Source organism: Oryx dammah, unplaced genomic scaffold, assembly GCF_014754425.2.
Source record: "Oryx dammah isolate SB20612 unplaced genomic scaffold, SCBI_Odam_1.1 HiC_scaffold_25, whole genome shotgun sequence".
Lineage (NCBI taxonomy): Eukaryota > Metazoa > Chordata > Mammalia > Artiodactyla > Bovidae > Oryx > Oryx dammah.
In genome coordinates, this window is record NW_024070209.1 from 80,081,412 (window position 1) to 80,102,223 (window position 20,812).

The following is a 20,812-nucleotide window of genomic DNA, read 5'->3' on the forward strand; positions in this document are numbered from 1 at the left end:
ACTTTGAATATCAAGTCTGCCACTCATTCTATGGCTGGCTTCTCTGCTGCCCTAACTTTATTACTGGTAGCTGTGCCTTGTCATTTATGGCAGTATGTTATGGGCATGCTTATAGTATTCCCTGCAGTAGCAGTTTGCCGAATGTAGTCCAGGGTTCTATGAGACTGTTTCAGAGGGGCTACAAGATCAAAGTTGTTCTCATAATAATCATAAGATGTTATTTCCCTTTTTTACTTTCATTCACTTGTGACTACACAGTGGTGTTTTCTAGAGATTATAGACGTGTGATGATGTCTGCTCTGATGGCTGATACAATGTGTACTTGTGGTTGTTTTAATTTTTTTTTCAGTTTTAATTTATAATATGGTCAATATCGATAGAAGCAAAAGCCCTCTGAGGTCCTTGGTGCTTTTTAAGACACTGCAACCTTTGAGAACTGCTGCCCTCTGGTTTTCTTAGGTCGTGGACATAGAGACTCATATCTGGAACTTGACCAGAGCTCTTTCCATGGCTTGAGGTGGCTGTTGGGCTGGGGTGTGCACCTCACTTCTCTAGGCACTGGTAAAAGGCCTTCTCTGATACCTCCAGTGGGGAATGGGAGTAAATATAGCATCCTGTTACACCCTCTTATGGATAGACCTCTAGGTTCTTCATCAGATGCCCCTATCATGCCTCCCTACTTGGCCTGCATAGCCTTGTCTGACTCTGGCCCAGATGGGATGTTGAGATGCCTCCTTTTAGCATCACCAAAAGGAGGTCCACACTACCCACTTGACCTTTGCTGATGCAGGGGGTGGTGAGGAAGGGACAACAGTTCTTTTAATGGTATTTGACTAGAGTGATTATTGTCTGAAAGTCTTCTTGTTAGACTTCCTTTTCCTGGCCTTTTGTCTGGAGAGAACAGGCTTTCATTAAGCCTTTTGTTTCCCCCTGCACCTCTTGGTGTTTCCCCTGTTGCTGGCTTTTCCAAGTCTGCAGTAGTTGAGGGAAAACAAAAACTCAGTGAACCACCGTGACATCTTTCCTTGGATTGTGAGCTTCCTAGGAGATGTAGATGCTGCTTGCTGGTCCTTGGACCACACTTTGAATATCAAGTCTGCCACTCATTCTATGGCTGGCTTCTCTGCCGCCTTTTTCAGAGTTTTGTTATGCTTGTTTTTTTTTTTTTTTTTTTTTTTTCAACAAAATATAAACCTTTATTTTTTTGAAGTATACAAAGAACATGTCTGAGATTTTTCCCAGTTGCATTGTATCTGCCATTTTCATGTGTATCTCCCACAGGCATCTTGAGCTAGACACATCCAAAACTCAATCATCAGCCACCTCCCCCAGTGAGTTCACCTCTACATTTCCTAAATCAGAAAATGGCATTCCATTTATCCAGGCTCAAGCCAGAAAACTCTCACTTAGCAGATATTTATCAAGCATCTACAGTGACTTAAGAACTTCCAGGCTGTGAACATAACGATAGCAAATAGGGTCTTCACTAAAACTTGTTTATGGAACTCTACCCTTTATTTCTCTCACCTCTGCCCTTCCAATTCAGTTGTCAAATCTTGCCAGTTCTACTTCCTGAATTCTTCTGGGATTTATATTTCCATCCACATTGGCAAGCCCTAGTACAGGCTGCCATCTTCTTTTCCTTGGATTACTACAATGATGGCCTAACTGGTTTTCCTTCCATTAGTCTTGCCACTCCTCAATTCCATTTTCTCACAGTAGCCAGAGTCATCACCTAAAATACAAACCACAGGAACACCACCTGAGTTAAAAATGAAGTCCTAGTTGCAGGCTGTGATGGTCTAACTGAGCATCCCGTCTTGTCAGTCAAAGGTCTGCTCAGTCTTTACAGGTCTGTCATCTGGGATCGCAAACGCAATCTTGCCCCACTGACAGCCCCACGTCCTCCTTTCCTTGTTACCCTGAGCTTAGCTTAAGTCTCCAGAAACCCTCTATTCACTTTCGCTCTTCATCTCTAAAGCCAAACACGTCCATGGACCACGGGAATTCCGCGGCAACGCCGGACTTGCTTGTTTTATAGTATATAATTTTCAAGAATATTTTACTAAGCAAGAGGAATAGGGAAAATATATCTATTCCACCTTCCTAGAAATGGAAGTTTCTGATTGCTTTTTTCAACTTGCACTTTGGGTCAAAGAATTCTGAACTCCAGCTCCACTGCATAACTCTTATATTGGATTGTCGAAAAATATATGAGTAAATATTAAAATATTTTTGTTAAAGAAAAACTAGATTTGATAAACGTAAATAGCTACTTTGGGGAGAAAAAAGATTAATTAAATAGAATTGACGTGAAAGGAATCAGGACCACAGTTGAGGATTGTCCAAAACAAGGTAATTTTGTGTAACAAATTTGAAGCTTTAAATTATCAGTGTTCTGGAAAATAAAAATACAGCAGACTTGTTCTAGGAATCTATAGTCAACCTGTAATAACCAGTATACAAAAAAAGAAATTGAAATGATTTCATAAAATTAAAATAGTCTCCATTATCTAATAGTTTTAAGGTTAGTTCTTTTTCACTTTCAAAAAAACCTTTCAGTGACATGCCATAGTGGTGATAGCAGAGCATTAAAAGATAAACTACCCAGTTCACTTAATGAAGCATGCATTGTCATAATAAAACTTGTCAAAGATAGTTCCCCAAAACAGTTCCAACAAGATATGTATAGATAGTTGATATTTCTGCAAAATTGCTCTGTCAGTATAAGTTTGGAGGGCAGTGGATAAAAATTAAGCACTGTATGTATCTCTCCCCTGCCCTCCTCCTCTCTCTCATTTGTGCTTTAAAGTCCTTATTCTTCCACTTAGATCTATTTCTTGCTGTCTTTGTAACATACTCCATTGGCCTCCCAGCACACACCTACATGTCTGACTGGCTTCCTTGCCATCCATACATCATCAAGGTGAACTATCCTTTTTTCTACTGAGGACTGAGTTGAATCTTTCAGTCCGAATTAATAAGAGGGAAAATCTCATTTAATCCCCTGCTACCCAGATACCTGGCACAAACCTGCTGTGATATAGTTCTGGGGGCACCTAAACGGATTGAACCCCACTCCAGTACTCTTGCTTAGAAAATCCCATGGATGGAGGAGACTGGTGGGCTGCAGTCCATGAGGTCGCTAAGAGTCGACCACAACTCAGCGACTTCACTTTCACTTTCATGTATTGGAAAAGGAAATGGCAACCCACTCCAGTGTTCTTGCCTGGAGAATCCCAGGGACAGAGGAGCCTGGTAAGAGGCCATCTATGGCGTTGCCCAGAGTCAGACACGACTGAAGCGACTTAGGAGCAGCAGCAGCAAACAGATTGAAAGTAGAGCTATTTTTCATATTCTTGTATCTTAGAAATTTTTTACCTGTGCTGTGGATGTTTCATTACTCAGCAAACAGTTATTAGGTACCTATCACTTTAGGGCTCTAAGAGAATTTTTAAGAGAAAAATGGAAGCAACAGTTCAAGTAATCATACCATTTCATTTCAACAAAAGACCATCAACTTGGAGTTAAGGTGCGGCATTTATCTTTAAAAAAGCCTAATGATGTTAATTTTCTAGAGACAAATTTTAAGGAATATTAGTAAAAACAAAAAAAACCTAGATAGCCTGGGTTATTTCTTAGAGAACAGTGAAGTGACACTACTCAGTTCAGTCGCTCAGTCGTGTCTGACTCTTTGCGACCCCATGGACTGCAGAACACCAGGCCTCCCTGACCATCACCAACTCCTGGAGCTTACTCAGACTCGTGTCCATTGAGTTGGTGATGCCATCTAGCCATCTCATCCTCTGTCATCCCCTTCTCCCGCCTTCAGTCCTTACCAGCATCAGGGTCTTTTCCAATGAGTCAGTTCTTCACACCAGGCACCCAAAGTATTGGAGTTTCAGCTTCAGCATCAGTCCTTCCAATGAATATTCAGGACTGATTTCTTTTAGGATGGACTGGATCTTCTTGCACTCCACGGGACTCTAAAGAGTCTTCTTCAACACCACAGTTCAAAAGCATCAATTCTTCGGTGTTCGGCTTTCTTTGTAGCCCAACTCTCACATCCATACATGACCACTGGAAAAACCAGAGCCTTGACTGGACAGACCTTTGTTGGCAAAGAAATGTCTCTGCTCTTAAATATGCTGTCTAGGTTGGTTGTAACTTTCCTTCCAAAGAGTAAGCGTCTTTTAATTTCATGGCTGCAGTCACCATCTGCAGTGATTTTGGAGCCCCTCCCCCCACCCGCCCCAAAATAAAGTCTTTCACTGTTTTCATTACTTGCCCATCTGTTTGCCATGAAGTGATGGGACCAGATGCCATGATCTTAGCTTTCTGAATGTTGAGTTTTAAGTTTGAGTTTTAAGTTTCTTCTTGCCAACTTTTTCACTCTCCTCTTTCACTTTCATTAAGAGGCTCTTTAGTTCTTCACTTTCTTCCATAAGGGTGATGTCACCTGCATATTGAGGTTATTGCTGTTTCTCCTGGCAGTCTTGATTCCCACTTGTGCTTCATCCAGCCCAGCGTTTTTCATGATGTACTCTGCATGTAAGTTAAATAAGCACAGTGACAATATACAGCCTTGACATACTCCTTTCCCGATTTGGAACCAGGCTGTTGTTCCATGTCCAGTTCTAACCATTGCTTCCTGACCTGCATACAGATTTCTCAGGAGACAGATCAGATGGTCTGGTATTCCCATCACTTTAAAAATTTTCCAGTTTGTTGAGATCCACACGGTCAAAGGCTTTGGCATAGTCAATAAAGCAGTAGTAGACTTTTTCTGGAACTCTTGACTTTTTCTGGAACTCTTAACTTTTTCGATGATCCAGCGGATGTTGGCAATTTGATCTCTGGTTCCTCTGCCTTTTCTAAAACCAGCTTGAACATCTGAAAGTTTACGGTTCACATATTGCCAAATCCTGGCTTGGAGAATTTTGAGCATTACTTTACTAGCGTGTGAGATGAGTACAACTGTGTGGTAGTTTGAGCATTCTTTGGGATTGGAAAGAAAACTGACCTTTTCCAGTCCTGTGGCCACTGCTGAGATTTCCAAAGTTGCTAGCATATTGAGTGAAGCACTTTCACAGCATCATCTTTTAGGATTTGAAATAGCTCAACTGGAATTCCATCACCTCCACTAGCTTTGTTCATAGTGATGTTTCCTAAGGCCCACTTGACGCATTCCAGGATGTCTGGCTCTAGGTGAGTGATCACACCATTGTGATTATCTGGGTCACGAAGATCTTTTTCATACAGTTCTTCTGTGTATTCTTGCCACCTCTTCTTAATATCCTCTGCTTCTGTTAGGTCCATACCATTTCTGTCCTTTATCAAGCCCATCTTTGCATGAAATTTTCCCTTGGTATCTCTAATTTTCTTGAAGAGGTCTCTAGTCTTTCCCATTCTATTGTTTTCCTCTATTTCTTTACATTGATCACTGAGGAAGGCTTTCTTATCTCTCCGTGCTGTTCTTTGGAACTCTGCATTCAAATGGGTATATCTTTCCTTTTCTCCTTTGCCTTTCCCTTCTCTTCTAGTATTAGGCAAAAGTGAAAGTGAAAGTCACTAGTCTTGTCAGATTCTTTGAGACTACATGGACTATACAGTCCATTACAAATACGCTTCTTTGGGGGAAATAATTAGTACTAGTTTTATATGATTCAATATTACTTTATAATGTATAAAAATTGGATGATTGCTCTGGAGTAAGTTCAGAAGGCATTATTCCATCTCATCAGTAGACACACAGTTTCACAAATAAAACCGTTTACCTTTTGTGAGCTTAGGAGTTAAAATCCTTAGATAGAAAAGAAAGATTTGTATAGCGGACTTTTGGACTCAGAGGGAGAGGGAGAGGGTGAGATGATTTGGGAGAATGGCATTGAAACATGTATAGTATCATGTAAGACTCGAATTGCCAGTCTATGTCCGATGCAGGATACGGCACGCTTGGGGCTGGTACACGGGGATGACCCAGAGAGATGTTGTGGGGAGGGGGGTTCATGTTTGGGAATACATGTACACCCGTGGTGGATTCATGTCAATGTATGGCAAAACCAATACAGAATTGTAAAGTAAAATAAAAAATAAATAATTAAAAAATATATTAAAAAAAAGAAAGAAAGGGAAGTCGCTCAGTCGTGTCCGACTCTTTGCGACCCCATGGACTGCAGCCTACCAGGCTCCTCCATCCATGGGATTCTCCAGGCAAGAATACTGGAGTGGGTTGCCTTTTCCTTCTCCAGGGGAAAATACTTAGATAGGTCTGTATCAATAAAAACCTCCATCATGAATCCCTCTGACGTAAAATCAGCTAGTGTTGCATATGCAGATTTTTTAAAACAAGAATTTATTGTCTACTTCTGTAGTGAGAAGTCTGACATGTCTGCCTGGGCTAAAATCAAGAGAGCAGGAGGGATATGTTCCTTTCCAGAGGTTCTTGAGTATCTGTGTCCTTACCTTTCCACCTTCTCGTGACCACTCACATTGTTTGGCTCATGGCCCCCTCCCTCCACACAGATGATAATTTTACTTTTTCTTAAAGTGAAAATGAATGGATATAGTTCTAAAATTTAAGCTTTGTCTGATTTTGTTAAGTTTTTTTTTAATATATATATGGAACAGTTGTATGGGTGCTTTACATGATTTTCTTCATTGTCACTGTAATATTTGTTTAGACCTGATGGCTAAAAGAAAGGAAGAAAATTTTTTCTCTCCTGAAAATGCCAAAAGACCAAGACAAGAAGAATTAGACGATTTTGATAAAGATGAATGTGACGAAGATGAATGTACAGTTTCTTTCACTAATGGTACCTCTACTTTGGTGAGTGCAAAATTATAAAATTAATAACTTTTGATTGTCCTCTTTCTCCTGTCTGTTTTATATATTGTATTCTTAATTCAGTATCCAAAGCTCGGTCGCTAGCTGCAGAGGAAAAGTAACATGAATTTTTAAAAGTGAGGTAAAAATCACCTAATTTTGAAGTTCATGTTAATTTTTAGGAAAAATTAGTAGAGAAAACAATAAAACAAAGAGGTAGTTCTTTGGAAAGGTCAGTAAAACTTACAAACCTCTACTAAGATTGATGAAAGGGAAAAATGAGAGAAAACACAAACTGCCAGTATCAGGAATGAAACAGTGGATTTGACCATAGACTCTGCAAACAGCAAAAGGACAATAGGAGACTTCCCTGGTGGTCCAGTGGTTAAGAATCTGCCTGCCACGCTGAGGATGTGAGTTGGATCCACATGGGGCGGGGCGGCTCAGCTTGTGTGCCACGGTTACTGAAACCTGCGCTCTCTGTAGAGCCGGGGCTCCACGAGAAGCCGTCTCAGAGAGAAGCCCTCACAGCAGAACTAGAGAGTAGCCCCCCGCTCACTGCAGCTAAATAAAAGCCTGCTACAGCAATGAAGACCCAGCGTGCCCAAAAGTAAATTTTAAAAGAAAGGACGATAAGGGAATATTGTTAACAACTCTGCACACATAGATTAGCAGTTTAGAGTGGACCAGTTCCTATCAAGGAAATTGAATTCATCCTTTAAAAACTCCTAAAAAAGGTCTCTTCAGTTTAAGTTGGTTTGACTGAAGAATTGTACCAAATGTTTGGGTTTCATGTTCAAATTAGCATTCAGCAGAGAATTCTTAGACTTGACACCAAACATACAAACCATAAAATGAAAAACTGATAAATTAGACCTCATCAAAATTAAAAACTTTTCTTCGGCAAAGACCTTTTTATGAGGATGGAAAGTCAAGCTAGCAGGATATTTGCTAATCACATATCCAACAAAGTACAAATATCTTGTTTGTATAAAGAATTCTCAAAATTCAACAATTAAAAGCAAAGAATCCAATTTGAAAATGCACAGAAGACATAAAGAGACAGCTCACTGACATGATGTTCAGAACAACATGTCATGAAAGTGAAGTCACTCAGTTGTGTCCGACTCTTTGTGACCCCATGGACTGTAGCCCACCAGGCTCCTCTGTCCATGGGATTCTCCAGGCAAGAATACTGGAGTGGGTTGCCATTTCCTTCTCCAGGGGATTTTCCCGACCCAGGGATCGAACCCAGGTCTCCCTCATTGCAGGCAGACTCTTTAACCCCTGAGCCACCAGGGAAGCCCTGTCACAAGGGAAATGCAAATTAAGACCATGGTGAAATACCACTGCACACCCATCAGAATGGCTACTTTTTTTTTTCTCTCTCTCTCTTAAATGACAATACCATATGCTGGAAAGGATGCAAAGAAAGTGGATCATTCATATATTGGTGGGAATGTAAAATGGTACAGTCACTCTGGAAAATAGTTTGGCAGTTTCTGTAAGAAATTTAGCATGCAACCATCTATATCATATAACCCAGTATCTATCACAGAGAAAGGGTCTTCCCTGGTAGCTCAACTGGTTAAGAATCTGCCTGCAGTGCAGGAGACCCTGGTTCGATTCCTGGGTCAGGAAGATCCTCTGAAGTAGGGATGGGTTACCCACTCCAGTATTCTTGGGCTTCCCCAGTGACTCAGACAGTAAAGAATCTGTCTGCAATGTGAGAGACCTGGGTTCGATCCCTGAGTTGTGAAGATCCCCTGGAGGAGGGCATGGCAACCCCACTCCAATATTCTTGCCTGGAGAATTCCCAGGGACAGAGGAGCCTGGCGGGCTACAGTGCATGGCTTCACAAAGAGTCAGACACAACGGAGTGACTAAGTATAGCACAGCATCACAGAGAAAAGATTTATCTTCCCATAAAAATCTGTACATGAGTGTTCATAGCAGCTTTATTTGTAATACTCAAAAACTAACAATCCAGATGTCATACAGTGAGTGAGTGGTTAAACCTGCTGTAGGACGTCTCTACCCTGAGATATTATTTAGCAGTAGAAAGCAGGGAACTGTGCACATAGACAACAAAAGACAGTTAAGCTGAGTGAAGGAAAAAGGCTTCTCAAAAGGTTACATTCTGTCTGATTCCATGTATATAACATTCTTCAAATAACAGTGTCTCAGAAATGGAGAGCAGACCAGTGGGCCAGGGTAAAGGAGGAGTGGGTGGGGAGGAACGAGGATGGGGCTCTAGAAGGACAATGTGACAGTTAACTTGTGATTGGAATATTTTGTGCGTCACTGTCAAAATGAGCACCCTGGTGTGGTATTGTACCATAGCTTTCAAGATTTTACCTTTGGCAGAACCTGGGTAAAGGAGTCGCATGATTTCTCTGTATTATTTTTTATAACTACTTCTAAGTCTTCAATTAGATCAAACTAAACTGAAGACTTTTAAAAAGTCTTCAACCATGATTTCTACAGAATTCTGCTTGTTTTTGTTGCTACATTATGTCCGACTCTTTCGTGACCTCATGGCCTGTAGCCTGCCAGGCTCCTCTGTCCATGGGATGTCTCAGGCAAGAACACTGGAGCGGGTTCCCATTTCCTTCTCCAGGAGATCTTCCCAACCCAAGGATCGAATTTGTGTCTCCTGCCTTGGGAGACAGGTTCTTTACCATTGAGCCACCTGGGAAGCCACTCACATAAGGATGTAAATGTTCCCTGCTTTTTAATAAGCTGCTGTTTAGTGATAGAGAGCCAGAGATTTTTATAATAAATAACTTAAAAGTTAGAGACATTAAACGTTCTTCAAAAACATTTGGAAGGTTTGGTAAAATATAGTTGATTTATTTTCATATTTTAACTACAAAGTGTGACCAGTGTGTTTCGAACTCTTGGTTAAAACATATATGAACCATCTCTAATTTAATTATGACATATTCTCAATATGGAAATTATAATTCTATGCTCTCTGCAGTGGATACATTTAGCAATGTCTGAATATAGTGTTTGGTTGGTTTGGAGGAGAGAGTGCTGCTGGCATCTGGTGGATAGTGGCTAGAGATGCTATTAAATATCCCACAATGCCAATGAAGATAGCCTCTCTCCAACAAAAAGTGATCTGACTCAAGATGTGGGTATTGTCCATATTAAAAAGAACCCTGTGAAATACTTGTTAGAACCTATAAGGACTTTAAAAATAGCAGTTAATCATATAAATTAATGTCATTTGCTCATTGATTGAAGGCCTCTCTAATGGCTCAGTGGTAAAGAACCCACCTGCCAATGCAGGAGATGCAAGTTCAATGCCTTGGTCAGGAAGATTTGATGGAGAAGGAAATGGCAACCTACTCCCGTATTATTGCATGGACAGAGGACCCTGGCAGGCTACAGTTAATGGGGTGTCAAAGAGTTGGATACAATTTAGTGACTGAGTATGCATTTATTCATTGATTGAAATTAACATTTAAAATTGTACTTTCTGTAACTTTTTTCATTGGTAGCACTGTTGATCTTTCTCCTGCTAACAAACAGTTGGATGATTGTAGTCATTGAATTAGATTGATTGTTTTCTCTCATTTTTTAAAATTCATAGACAGCAGCAGAAGTTGGAATAATTGAGAGTATTCAGCTCAAAAACTTCATGTGTCATTCGATGCTTGGACCCTTTAAGTTTGGTTCTAATGTCAACTTTGTTGTTGGCAATAATGGAAGTAAGTGCTTTTGCCTTCCTTCTTATTTGACTTTGAGCAGTACATTGAAGTCAGAATGCTTTAACTTTTTAAAATAGGTGCCTATTAGTGCTGATACAGCTAAGTTTTAGATCTCTGGTTTGTGGTCATGAATTTTTCAGTATTTGCTGCCAATCTGCTGCTGCTGCTGCTAAGTCGCTTCAGTCGTATCTGACTCTGTGCGACCCCATAGACTGCTGCCAGTCTACACTTTAAGAAAATAATGAATTAACTCTGGGTTCATTATGCAAGAGGAATAAACCTTTCCTTCATGTTGTTTGCCACTTTATTTTTTTAATTGAAGGATAATTGCTTTAAAGGATTTTGTGGTTTTCAATCAAACATCAACAAGAATCAGCCATAGGTACACCCATGTCCCCTCCCCTCCCTCCCAAACCTCCCTTCCAACTCCTTCCCAATCCCACTCTTCTAGAATGCATAGTGATTTGAATCTGTGTACCTTGGAATTCATACCATAGAAGAGTGGGCAAGCTACCCTCATTGCTGTTGAGGCAGTCCTGTGTCTTGTATCTATTAAATGTTGTAGCAGCATGAATGAAGTGCCATGGGAATCCAAACAAGAAAGAAATGTGAATTCTCACTCATGTGGCCAATGAAAGCTTTAAAAAGAGATGGTATCTCTGGTGGTACTTGAATAAAAATGAAAGATCTTTTAGATCTTCTGGGGAAGAAGTAGCTGAGACGTAGAGGAAGACATAGGAGTTGGAAAGACAAGTTAGGCAGCCTTTGCAGTGGATCTGCTGGGTATGTGGTGAACCATGTTGGCCGCTTGACTGAGCCAGTAGAGAGGGAGAGGGGCTTGCCAGGGTCCAGGGATTGTGGTCGTGCTAGAACATGAAACTAGTACAGATAGCTCCGTAGTCTGTTTAGTTGTTCTTTGTTTTCCCTCCTCTGTTAGCTCAAGAGAAAAGTGTTTTCAGAAGGAGAGAACAGACAAAGGACCAGAGCTGTGGGGAGGTCAAACAGGACAAGTAGTAAAGACAGACTGGTCGGTTCTGCAGTTAGAGCTTAACATTGGAAATGGAGAAGGTATTAATCTAATGCAGGTGGTGGAAGCTGTGAATTTGGAAATGAAGAAAAAGAGAGAGTTAGGACAGGAACTTGAAAGGCATCCCAGGAACTAAATTGGGTTAACTGTTGTATACTTGGTTTAATTTAGAGTATGTTGTGAAAGATGATGAGTTGATAAGAATTGATCTCTTTGGTTGATTGTGGAGTTGAGAAAATGGTTATCATATTCTGGGTAACTGTTACAGATTTTGCTATTTTAGCTTGTGATATTTTTTGTCTGTTAGGAGTAAAAAAGTATACTCTTTAAAGAGTGAGCAAAGGAATACTCAAATTAGGAATAATAATCGTCAAAATATCGCAAAATATAAAAACATCTGTCTATATGACTGGTAGTTTTTCGTATTTAAATTCCTTTATTTAGCAAATATGTGAGTGCCTATTATGGGCTGATATTGGAGATAGCCACTGAGTTAAGGTAAGGTCCTGTCCCTGTGGAGCTTGCAATCAGGGTCAAAAATAGTTTTGGGCTGCTGAGAATTTATGGGAAAAGAAAAATCTAATTTTAATTAAACTAGGATGTAAGAAACATTAGATGAGTTAAATATATTTGGGTTAATCAGAAAGATAAGTTCATTTAATATCTGACAGGTCAGGATGATACTGTGAATTTTAGGTTGGAAAGTTATCAACCGTTTTTTTCCATTTCTGGGAAAAATTTGATTCCTGAAGTGTACTACTGATTTTTTTTTCCTTCTAATAGCAGCAGCTAAATATTTCATGATATATACAACTTTTTGTTTGCTTTTGGCACTGGAAGAAAACTATAATTGAAGTGTAACACTTCCTTTCAGGGTTAGACTATTTCACATCTTCTCTGGGAAATATTTTTATGTCAAATTATAGGAATCATACTTCTCCCTCTCTAATGCATGTGATTTCCTCAACACCTGTTCTTTAGGTGGCAAGAGTGCGGTGCTCACAGCTCTCATAGTTGGTCTTGGTGGAAAAGCTGTCACTACTAATCGAGGATCTTCTTTAAAAGGTTTTGTGAAGGATGGACAGAAGTAAGTGTTGGCTTTCTACATGTATCTTTCAGTTCTTTAATAAGAAGCAGCTTTAGATTCCCAATTCATGCAGACATTGTCGTAAATGAATTGGCTTCCCAGAAGTGGAGCAGAGGTGTCAGGTGTCATCTCTTGTCATTCCTTTCTCTTCCCCACTGTTGCCTCTTTATCTCTCCTGACAGAATGCGTGTGTCACTGAATGCCATGCACCTCCCCCCGACACTTGTTTCTTTTACCTTTATGGAAGAATGAGCAGTGATAGATTTGTGTACTTCCATTTAAAGGAATATTTATGAACATGGGATTTTAAATTTTTTCGGCCTCGTAGCATGCGGGATCTTACCCCGACCAGGGATCGAGCTGCTGCCCTCTGCAGGAAGTGCAGAGCCTTATCCACTGGACCACCAGGACTTCTCTGGCTCTTGTCCCGAGTCCAGCTTTAGCAAGTACATGTTGATACCACGTGAGCTAGAGCAGAATTAGTAACCAGTCAAGGTGTCCCTAAACAGAATTCTGTCTCCAACTCTCTTAATTCAAAAAAGAAGCATTGCATTCTGTCTCTCATTTTGTATGCTTTACTCAGGTGGTTCACCAGTGAATTTGGTGTGAGGACTACAATCACAAGCCTCTTTGTAGTTCATCCTGACCTTTGTGAATGTTTATGTAACAACCATGTATGGCTTTCTGTTTGTGTTTCTTTCGCTGAATGTTTGTCTTTCATTCACCGTCACCTAACTGTATGTTAATTGCCTGGTTTGCATCATCGTAGACTTGTGGCCTTTTGTCCATTAGGAGCTCTTGTCAGGCTGATCTCCTTATTCTTTTTAGTTCAGCCTCAGAAAACCCTGAAGGGATCCTCATTTCTCCTATGAACTGGATGTCCCAGACTGTCATCCCAGCTCCCACAGTGAGGCGGCTCCCACTGCTTGTTTCTCCCTCACATACTCGGTGCCCAAGGACTTCTGGAACTTTGATAATTAACACCAATTGTCTTTTTGTCCCCCTTGTAACTGACTTTCCTTCTGCTCAGTGTTATATCCATTTAACTTCCCCCATTTTCCATTTGATTTCTAAAAAACAGAATGGGGATGTGATGTGAATCAGGATTGCAGGTTTCTTATGTATTTCTCAGAAATGTTAGGAATCTTACCCCTAAGCCAAGGTTCCAAGTGGACTTAGGAGGAGGGAGGAAAAGATAAACAGAAAATTGTTTCCCGTGCTGTATGGCCTTGGAATGGAACTACTTGAAAACAATTCTCCAGCATGTTTTCTGTCTCTCCCGACCTTATTTGGGCTCCAGTCTGGCAAGGTCTTCTCTCCCACAGTCTCTAAAGAAAATTATGTCTGAAGTCAAAAGTTAGCTATTTGAACACTTCAAAGTTGATGGTCTCAACTCTGTTTTAGTTCAAGTTATCCAAGTATTTACCTAGTCTACCTAGCTAGATAACCCGTTGATCTTTCAAATAGAAACCTCAGAAAGAAATTTTTTATTCTGTACCATTAACTGTTTTATGTCTCAATTAAAGATTAAAATTTTTTTTTCCATATGGGAAGTACCTGGACCCAAGCAGAAGCTTCTTTCTGAGATTTGTCCTTGGAATGCCATTAAAAAAAGAAAGATGGATAAAGGCTAGTTTGTACAAATCACCACCATTGAAGGACACAGCTGCCTGTAGATAGGAACATTAGAATATTTTAAACAGAGGTAATAACAGCTAAAAGCTTTGACCTGAGCTCAGTCTGCTTTGTACTGACCTTGTCTGAAAAAGTAGCTAAAAACAGCTTTTCCAAACCCATTCCTACTCCTCTTGTCCTTGTCGTCCTCATTTAAAACACTCGGTGGCTATAACATTTCTCTAATTTTATAATCTCTGATTCTGCCATCACTTTTTTTTTTTTTAAACAGAATTAGCTCACTGAGTATTATGTTTTTGTTTTGTGTCTAAAATCTGTGTGGCTGTTCCATCTTTCCTGAGGGCGCCTGTCATTCAGGCACAGGTTTAAGGTGGTCCTCAGGACTCCCCCTTCCCCCATCTGAAACAGCCCACTTGTGACACTTGAGCTCCAGGCTGCCTTTGTAGAGGATTCCAACCCTCTAAGATGGTTAGGAGAAGCCAGAGGACTGAATGTGCCTAGAGGCTCTTTGCCTGGGGCTCCACCCTCTGATCATCCAGTGAGGCTTTGCAGTAGTTAAGGATATGTCTCCTCCTCTCTGAGAGACCAAAGTCTCAGGCCCATAGCCCTTCACATTCTTCAGCAGATTCAGTTCACTGTTCCCTCCCTCAGCCTCCCTGATCCTAGTCCTGGGATCTAGGCACCAGGCCAGTTTTTGACATCAGCTGTAGCATTGGGGGAGTGGGTTATGGAGGGATACTACACATGCCTGATTGACTTAGTCACGTTTACAGAAGGTACTGCAGATTAGCTAGCTACCCAGAAAAGGAACAGGTGTGTCCTTATTCTACATGGCATTTTCCTTGTTCCTTGTGCCTCGTTTCCATCTATACACAATGCTACAGGCACCTCTGTACAGATAAGGGTCTCCTGAAGCCGAGAAAGAAGCCACAGCCCCCTGGAGAAGGAAATGGCAACCCACTTCTGTATTCTTCCCTGGGAAATCCCACAGACAGAGGAACCTGGCAGGCTATAATCCATGGGGTTGCAAAAGACTTGGACACGACTTAGTGACTAAACAAGCACCACCCTACACTCTCTGCACTTCAGTTGCATTGTCCTTTGGGGCCCTCCAACATGCACTTCCCTTTTCCACTTAAGTACCATTAGACGTCCTGTGCTCTTTCTACACCATCTCCCTTCATGGCCCACCTCCCTGGTGACTGTAAGCCACACTTCGCAAGTCTAAACTTTATATGTGCAGGTGGATAAAATAAGACATATATGTGGAGAAGCACACAAAAGTAAAAAAAAAAAAAACTTCAGGTTTCCCTTCTTAGGACCAGAGATGTGTGCCATCTGTTGTTCTGGGTTTGAAAATGGTAGCCTCTTACATTTTTCCTCTCACTGTTGTTCTTTTTCTGTTTTAAGCCACTTGCGTCTTTTCTTATCATTGGGGATTTTCTGTGACTTTTCTTTATTAATTACTTTCACAGTCCCTCATTGCTGCAGCATCAAGAGGTAAATGTCTAATAAAGCTGCATGTCCCTTGTTCTCATATTTTATGGCCACATTGTGTCCCACTCTCTTCTACCCACTTTGACGTGGGCCTTCTCTCCTTCATCCCTTGTATAGGACTTGCTCAGCTAGTTTTTAATTATTTTTATCCCGAGAAAGTTGTTCGATACATAGCTATAGATTCAGTGTGTTGTAGAGGTCAGTTCGGGATCCTGTAGCCATCTTGAACCAAAACCCCTAGAAATTCTAATTTTGACAGGAACTTCAGTGACTTCTTTGTGGGAGTGACATATGAGAAAATAATTTTTGTTAAAAACAGCTTTATTGTAGCATTTTCATAAATTTCACTTGTCAAAAGTGTATAGTTTGAGTTTTAAATATGTAAAAATCTTCATGATGATAAATAAAAAATAGTTTTTGGATCCCCCCCAAAAAATGAAGCCACAGCCTTAGGGCAGCACTGTGTATGCTTGTGTGTGTGTGTGTGCACATGTGCTGTCATTCTGGAGGAGCTCTCCGTAGTCCTTCCTCTTATTCACTGAAGGGTCTCTCTAGTGATAGACACTGGGCTCTATGGCTCTTGACCCAAATTCCATACCAGCCACGTTAGTAAGTGGGGAGACAGCAGTCAGTCCCAGCACAGGTATCCTGTTTCCTTATATAGGTTTTCTGAGCAGTCATTATGAACGGTATTTTTTGTAAGCCTTAATGTTTTTAAATAACTTGCCTTTCTTATGAATTCATATGGTAGTGGAATATCAGTGTCTGCAAAGCTCTCACAGTAGTAAAAATAGCTTTACAAATGCAAGGAGTGGCTCAGAAGGAAAATAAAGTTGGTGTTTGCAAATCAAGGGAGGTATCACTTTATTTTTAAAAATGTTTTCATGAGTTACAAATATTTTTGGCTTTATGTTGTAGGCCAGATACCCTTCCCCTATCATAGACTTTAGTTGATAGTTTTCAACCTTGACTGTTCATTAGAATCACTGCAGAGAGCTTTAAAAGCTCATTAATTGGAACTTTTCAGGAGCATGTCTGTCTTAGTTAGATATTGCTATTTTCAATTGAAAACGTACACACCCCAAGCCACTCAAGGTATCTTGAGAAGAGATAGATCATAAACATGTAGGATGTATATCTTGGAAGCTGCAAGGAAGAAGCATAATTGGATCAGGAGTGACTGGAACTGAGAGACTCAGAACCAAAGATCATCACTCTCTGGGTCTTTCTGTTCTATGTCTCTGGCTCTTTGTGTCTTTGTTTCTGGATCTGTGTCTTCCTTCCTTCGTCAGGTTTATGCTTACAGCTCTTCCTTTCCACTACCTCCCTCCCTCTCCTCAATGGCTGCACTTTTTTAAAAAACATTTTATTTTACATTGAAGTATAGCTGATTAACAATGTTGTGGTAATTTCAGGTGTACAGCAGAGTGACTCAGCCATACATATACATGCATCTATTCTCCCCCAAACTCCTCTGCCATTCAGGCTTCCACATCACATTGAACAGAGTTCCCCATGCTATACAGCATGTCCTTCTTGGTTATCCATTTTAAATATAGCAGTGTGTACATGTCCCTGACTATCCCTTTCCCCCACCCTTCCCCCCTAGTAACCATCAATTCTTTCTCTAAACCTTGTTATCTTTTCTTACTGCTAAGTGGCAAAAGTTCTAACTTACTCTTTCTGTGAGAGTGTAATCCTTTGTCGGGGGAGGAAGGGGTCCGGACTTCAAACAGGTGTTGCATTTTAAATCCAAGCCTCTACAACCCAGACATTCACCTGTCACCATACTTACACGTGTATCCATTCTCCCCCAAACTCCCCTCCCATCCAGGCTGAGTGGCCTTCTCTTCTGTGCTGTACTCTCCCACCTTCCCTCTTCTCACAGGCATGCAGGTGTGTGACTATTTTTACCGACCCTGGAGCCTGTGTGCTCTTTTAGTCTTGGAGTCTTTGCTATTCTGTGGAGTCTTTGCTATTCTGTATCTCCTTGTTCAGGCATGTGTGTGGGGCTGCCCATGAAAGGAAGCGTTCTTGAGTTCTCTGTGTCTCTGATTCATGGCCAGTATCCATGATTCAGTGTCGTTCTTTATCCAGGTGGTTTCCCAAGAACCTAACTGTTCTATGTTCTGCTTCTCTCTGTAGTCTCTGCAGACTTCGTACTTGTTAGAACATAATGCCCCAAATTGATCTCTCTAGTCCCAGAGCGCTCAGAACTTTGTAGCTCCAAGGAATTACCTTCTTAACACTTGATTGAGTCTGAATTTGAGTTTGTTTTTAAAACTTGTGATTGTAAAGTAATTTTAGATTTACACAAGTGTTGTAAAGCTAGTACAGTTTTTCTATAGTCTTTACCCAATTTCCTTTAATGTTGATATCTTAAATACCTGAGGTACTTTTATCAAAGTACTGTGTGGTTAACATTGGTATATTATTATTAACTAGACTACAGACTGTACTTGAGCTTTACTAATTTTTCTTAATTTGAATTTCAAAGAAGAGTATCTGGCTCAGTTACTATCCACTTTCTATATGCTTCCCAAGTGGTGCAGTGGTAAAGAATCTGCCTGTCAATGTAAGAGATGCTAGTTCGATGCCTAGGTTGGGAATATACCCTGAAAGAGGAAATGGCAACCCACTCCAGTATTCTTGCCTGGGAAATCCCATGGACAGAGGAGCCTGGCAGGCTACAGGCCATGGGGTCACAAAGAGTTGGATACAACTGAGCGATTTAACACACACACACATTAACGGTGTCTTCTATATTTATCTCAGTCCCTGTGGGTGGGGGCTGCTGAGCCCTCTGTCTATGAGAGCACTTCCCTGCACACATGTACGGGGGGAACAAGAACTGAGCCCCTTCAGGATATTTACTAAGTTCACAGTGAAATTCATCTTGAGTATTTTTACCTGTGTTTCCTGCAAATGGAAGCAGTTTTGGATTATGACTACAAATTCAATAAAACAAGTTTGTTCTGTTTAATATAGCCTTTAATTACCAAAAGCAGATTTACATTAAAGGACTTGAGCATTTTTGGCAGATACTCATTTTTAACCAGAGAAAATATTGTCTGCTTTTATGTTTGAAGAAATTATATTTATTTATTAATGCCCTTCATTAACTTAAAAAATTTTTTTCTCCCAAGGCTTATTTTAACAGAATTTAGAGTAGAAAAACAGAGATTGATTCTCTCCTCCCCCATAATATGTTAAAATATACATGGCTATAAATGCTTCAAACTTCTTTTAAACTTTGAAAAAAATTCTTTTGTAATACTAATAAAACCTTAGGAAATTTTGAGATTTAGTTTACATTTCTTGATGTCAAATACTTTAGCCATTTTTGTTGTTGTTGCATAAGTAATAGAAGAATCAAAATTGTTTCCCTTAATTCTCATCTTCTTAGAAAATATATTATTTCACCTTAATTCTCACTTCATCATTCTTAGACACCTGTTGTCAGGATGATGCTTTATTATGTGATTTAGCATGATATTGATATGCAATATTATTATCCAGGCTGTATAATATTGATTATACATTGCAGATAGGAAAATGTGTAACTTACCTACAAGACATGAAACAACCAAAACTTAAATGGATTTTGTGAAAACGTATTTCTGTTATGGATAGCATAGTCTCAGTTATTTTATTATAAAGTTTCTCTTCTCATCTTTGTTGTATGGTATCTTTAGTATTATTCTATAGTAGCCTCTCAGCCATCAACTGCTGGTGTAAAGCTACTTTTCCAATGAATTAGCCAAATCACTGAGAGGTGTTGAAAATTACTATAAGTTGGTGTTACAGTTGCCCTGTACATTCCTGTGACTTAGTTTAACCTTATTGCTTTAGCTCAGCAGATATCTCAATAACATTAAGGAACAGAGGGGATGATGCCTACAGAGGAAATGTGTATGGCGACACTATTATTGTGCAACAGCACATCAGCATGGATGGAAGTCGATCTTACAAACTGAAGAGTGCAACGGGTTTGTTATGAATTTCTCTTTTATTTTGGAGAACTAGTAGTAAACATCCAATTAAAAAGAGGTCACTGATTGTGCTGGTATCACTGGAAGGATACTTCTCATCTCTTGAAACTTCCTTCTTGTAAGAGGATTGGTTGGTTGCATATATGTGTGTATGCACATGTATGTACACATACATATATTACACATTGTTGTATTACCACAAGGGATCCTACACCCAAACTGTGAGTAGCAGAATTTGGGTCAGTTTGATCAGTCTGTTATATGCCGTTTTGATCTTCTTTCACCCCTATAGTTACTATCACATGTGGAAAGAGAAGGTTAGTGAAAGGTGGAAAAGGGCATAAAGGAAGGGGAGGGGGGTATAAAGAGATAGATGAGAAGAAAAGAGCAAATGCTTAGCTCTGGAAAGTAGAGAAACACTGTCACTACATCTTTGTGCTTCTGCCTCCTCTGTGCTTGTGTCGTGACGTGTGTTGCCCCAGTTCATTCAGATGTGTGTACATTCAACGTACCTTTCTTAATGACATCAGGAAAATAGTTCATATTTATATTTATAAATAATTGCTCATTTTAAAAAATGTATTACTGCCCTAGAAACAGTCTGATCATTTTGTGTTTCTCATAACTAGGTGCTGTGGTTTCTACTAAGAAAGAAGAACTGATTGGAATTCTTGATCATTTTAACATTCAGGTAATTGCTAAATCTGTGTTTCAGATTAATAAATACAGCTGGTTACCTTTTTGTTTGATTTCATTTGTGGTATAGAAAGAATTTAAATGGCCTCATATGAGTAAATTGACCACAGGAAGAATATATTTAACTATTGTTAGTAAGCTTCTAATGGATCAGGAACCTTCAAGACATAACATCTTTAATTTGATAGAACATATAAGAATATCTTGTCTATAGTAATATATGCTAAAATTTATGTTAATAAAATGTATGTAATAAAGTTTCTTGGCTTTCTGCTGTCCAAGTCAGAATAGCATCATAGTTTCCTAAACTTGGTTGCTAAGTTTCTTTTGTAG

The 20,812-nt window shown here is 39.9% G+C and overlaps 1 protein-coding gene across 2 annotated transcripts in view; it reads left to right on the top strand.

Moving 5' to 3' along the window:
- The window catches only part of SMC6 (structural maintenance of chromosomes 6), a 76,385-nt gene that overhangs the window by 7,911 nt on the left and 47,662 nt on the right, over positions 1 to 20,812 (top strand). The window contains exons 2-6 of one of the 2 annotated variants that reach the window (XM_040225011.1): positions 6,684 to 6,829; positions 10,428 to 10,545; positions 12,554 to 12,659; positions 19,644 to 19,780; positions 20,413 to 20,474. In XM_040225011.1, coding sequence (XP_040080945.1) covers positions 6,689 to 6,829; positions 10,428 to 10,545; positions 12,554 to 12,659; positions 19,644 to 19,780; positions 20,413 to 20,474 — 564 coding nt within the window. In that variant the 5' untranslated portion in view covers positions 6,684 to 6,688. The remainder of the gene's footprint in view (positions 1 to 6,683; positions 6,830 to 10,427; positions 10,546 to 12,553; positions 12,660 to 19,643; positions 19,781 to 20,412; positions 20,475 to 20,812) is intronic. The other variant, XM_040225012.1, reaches the window with a different exon arrangement.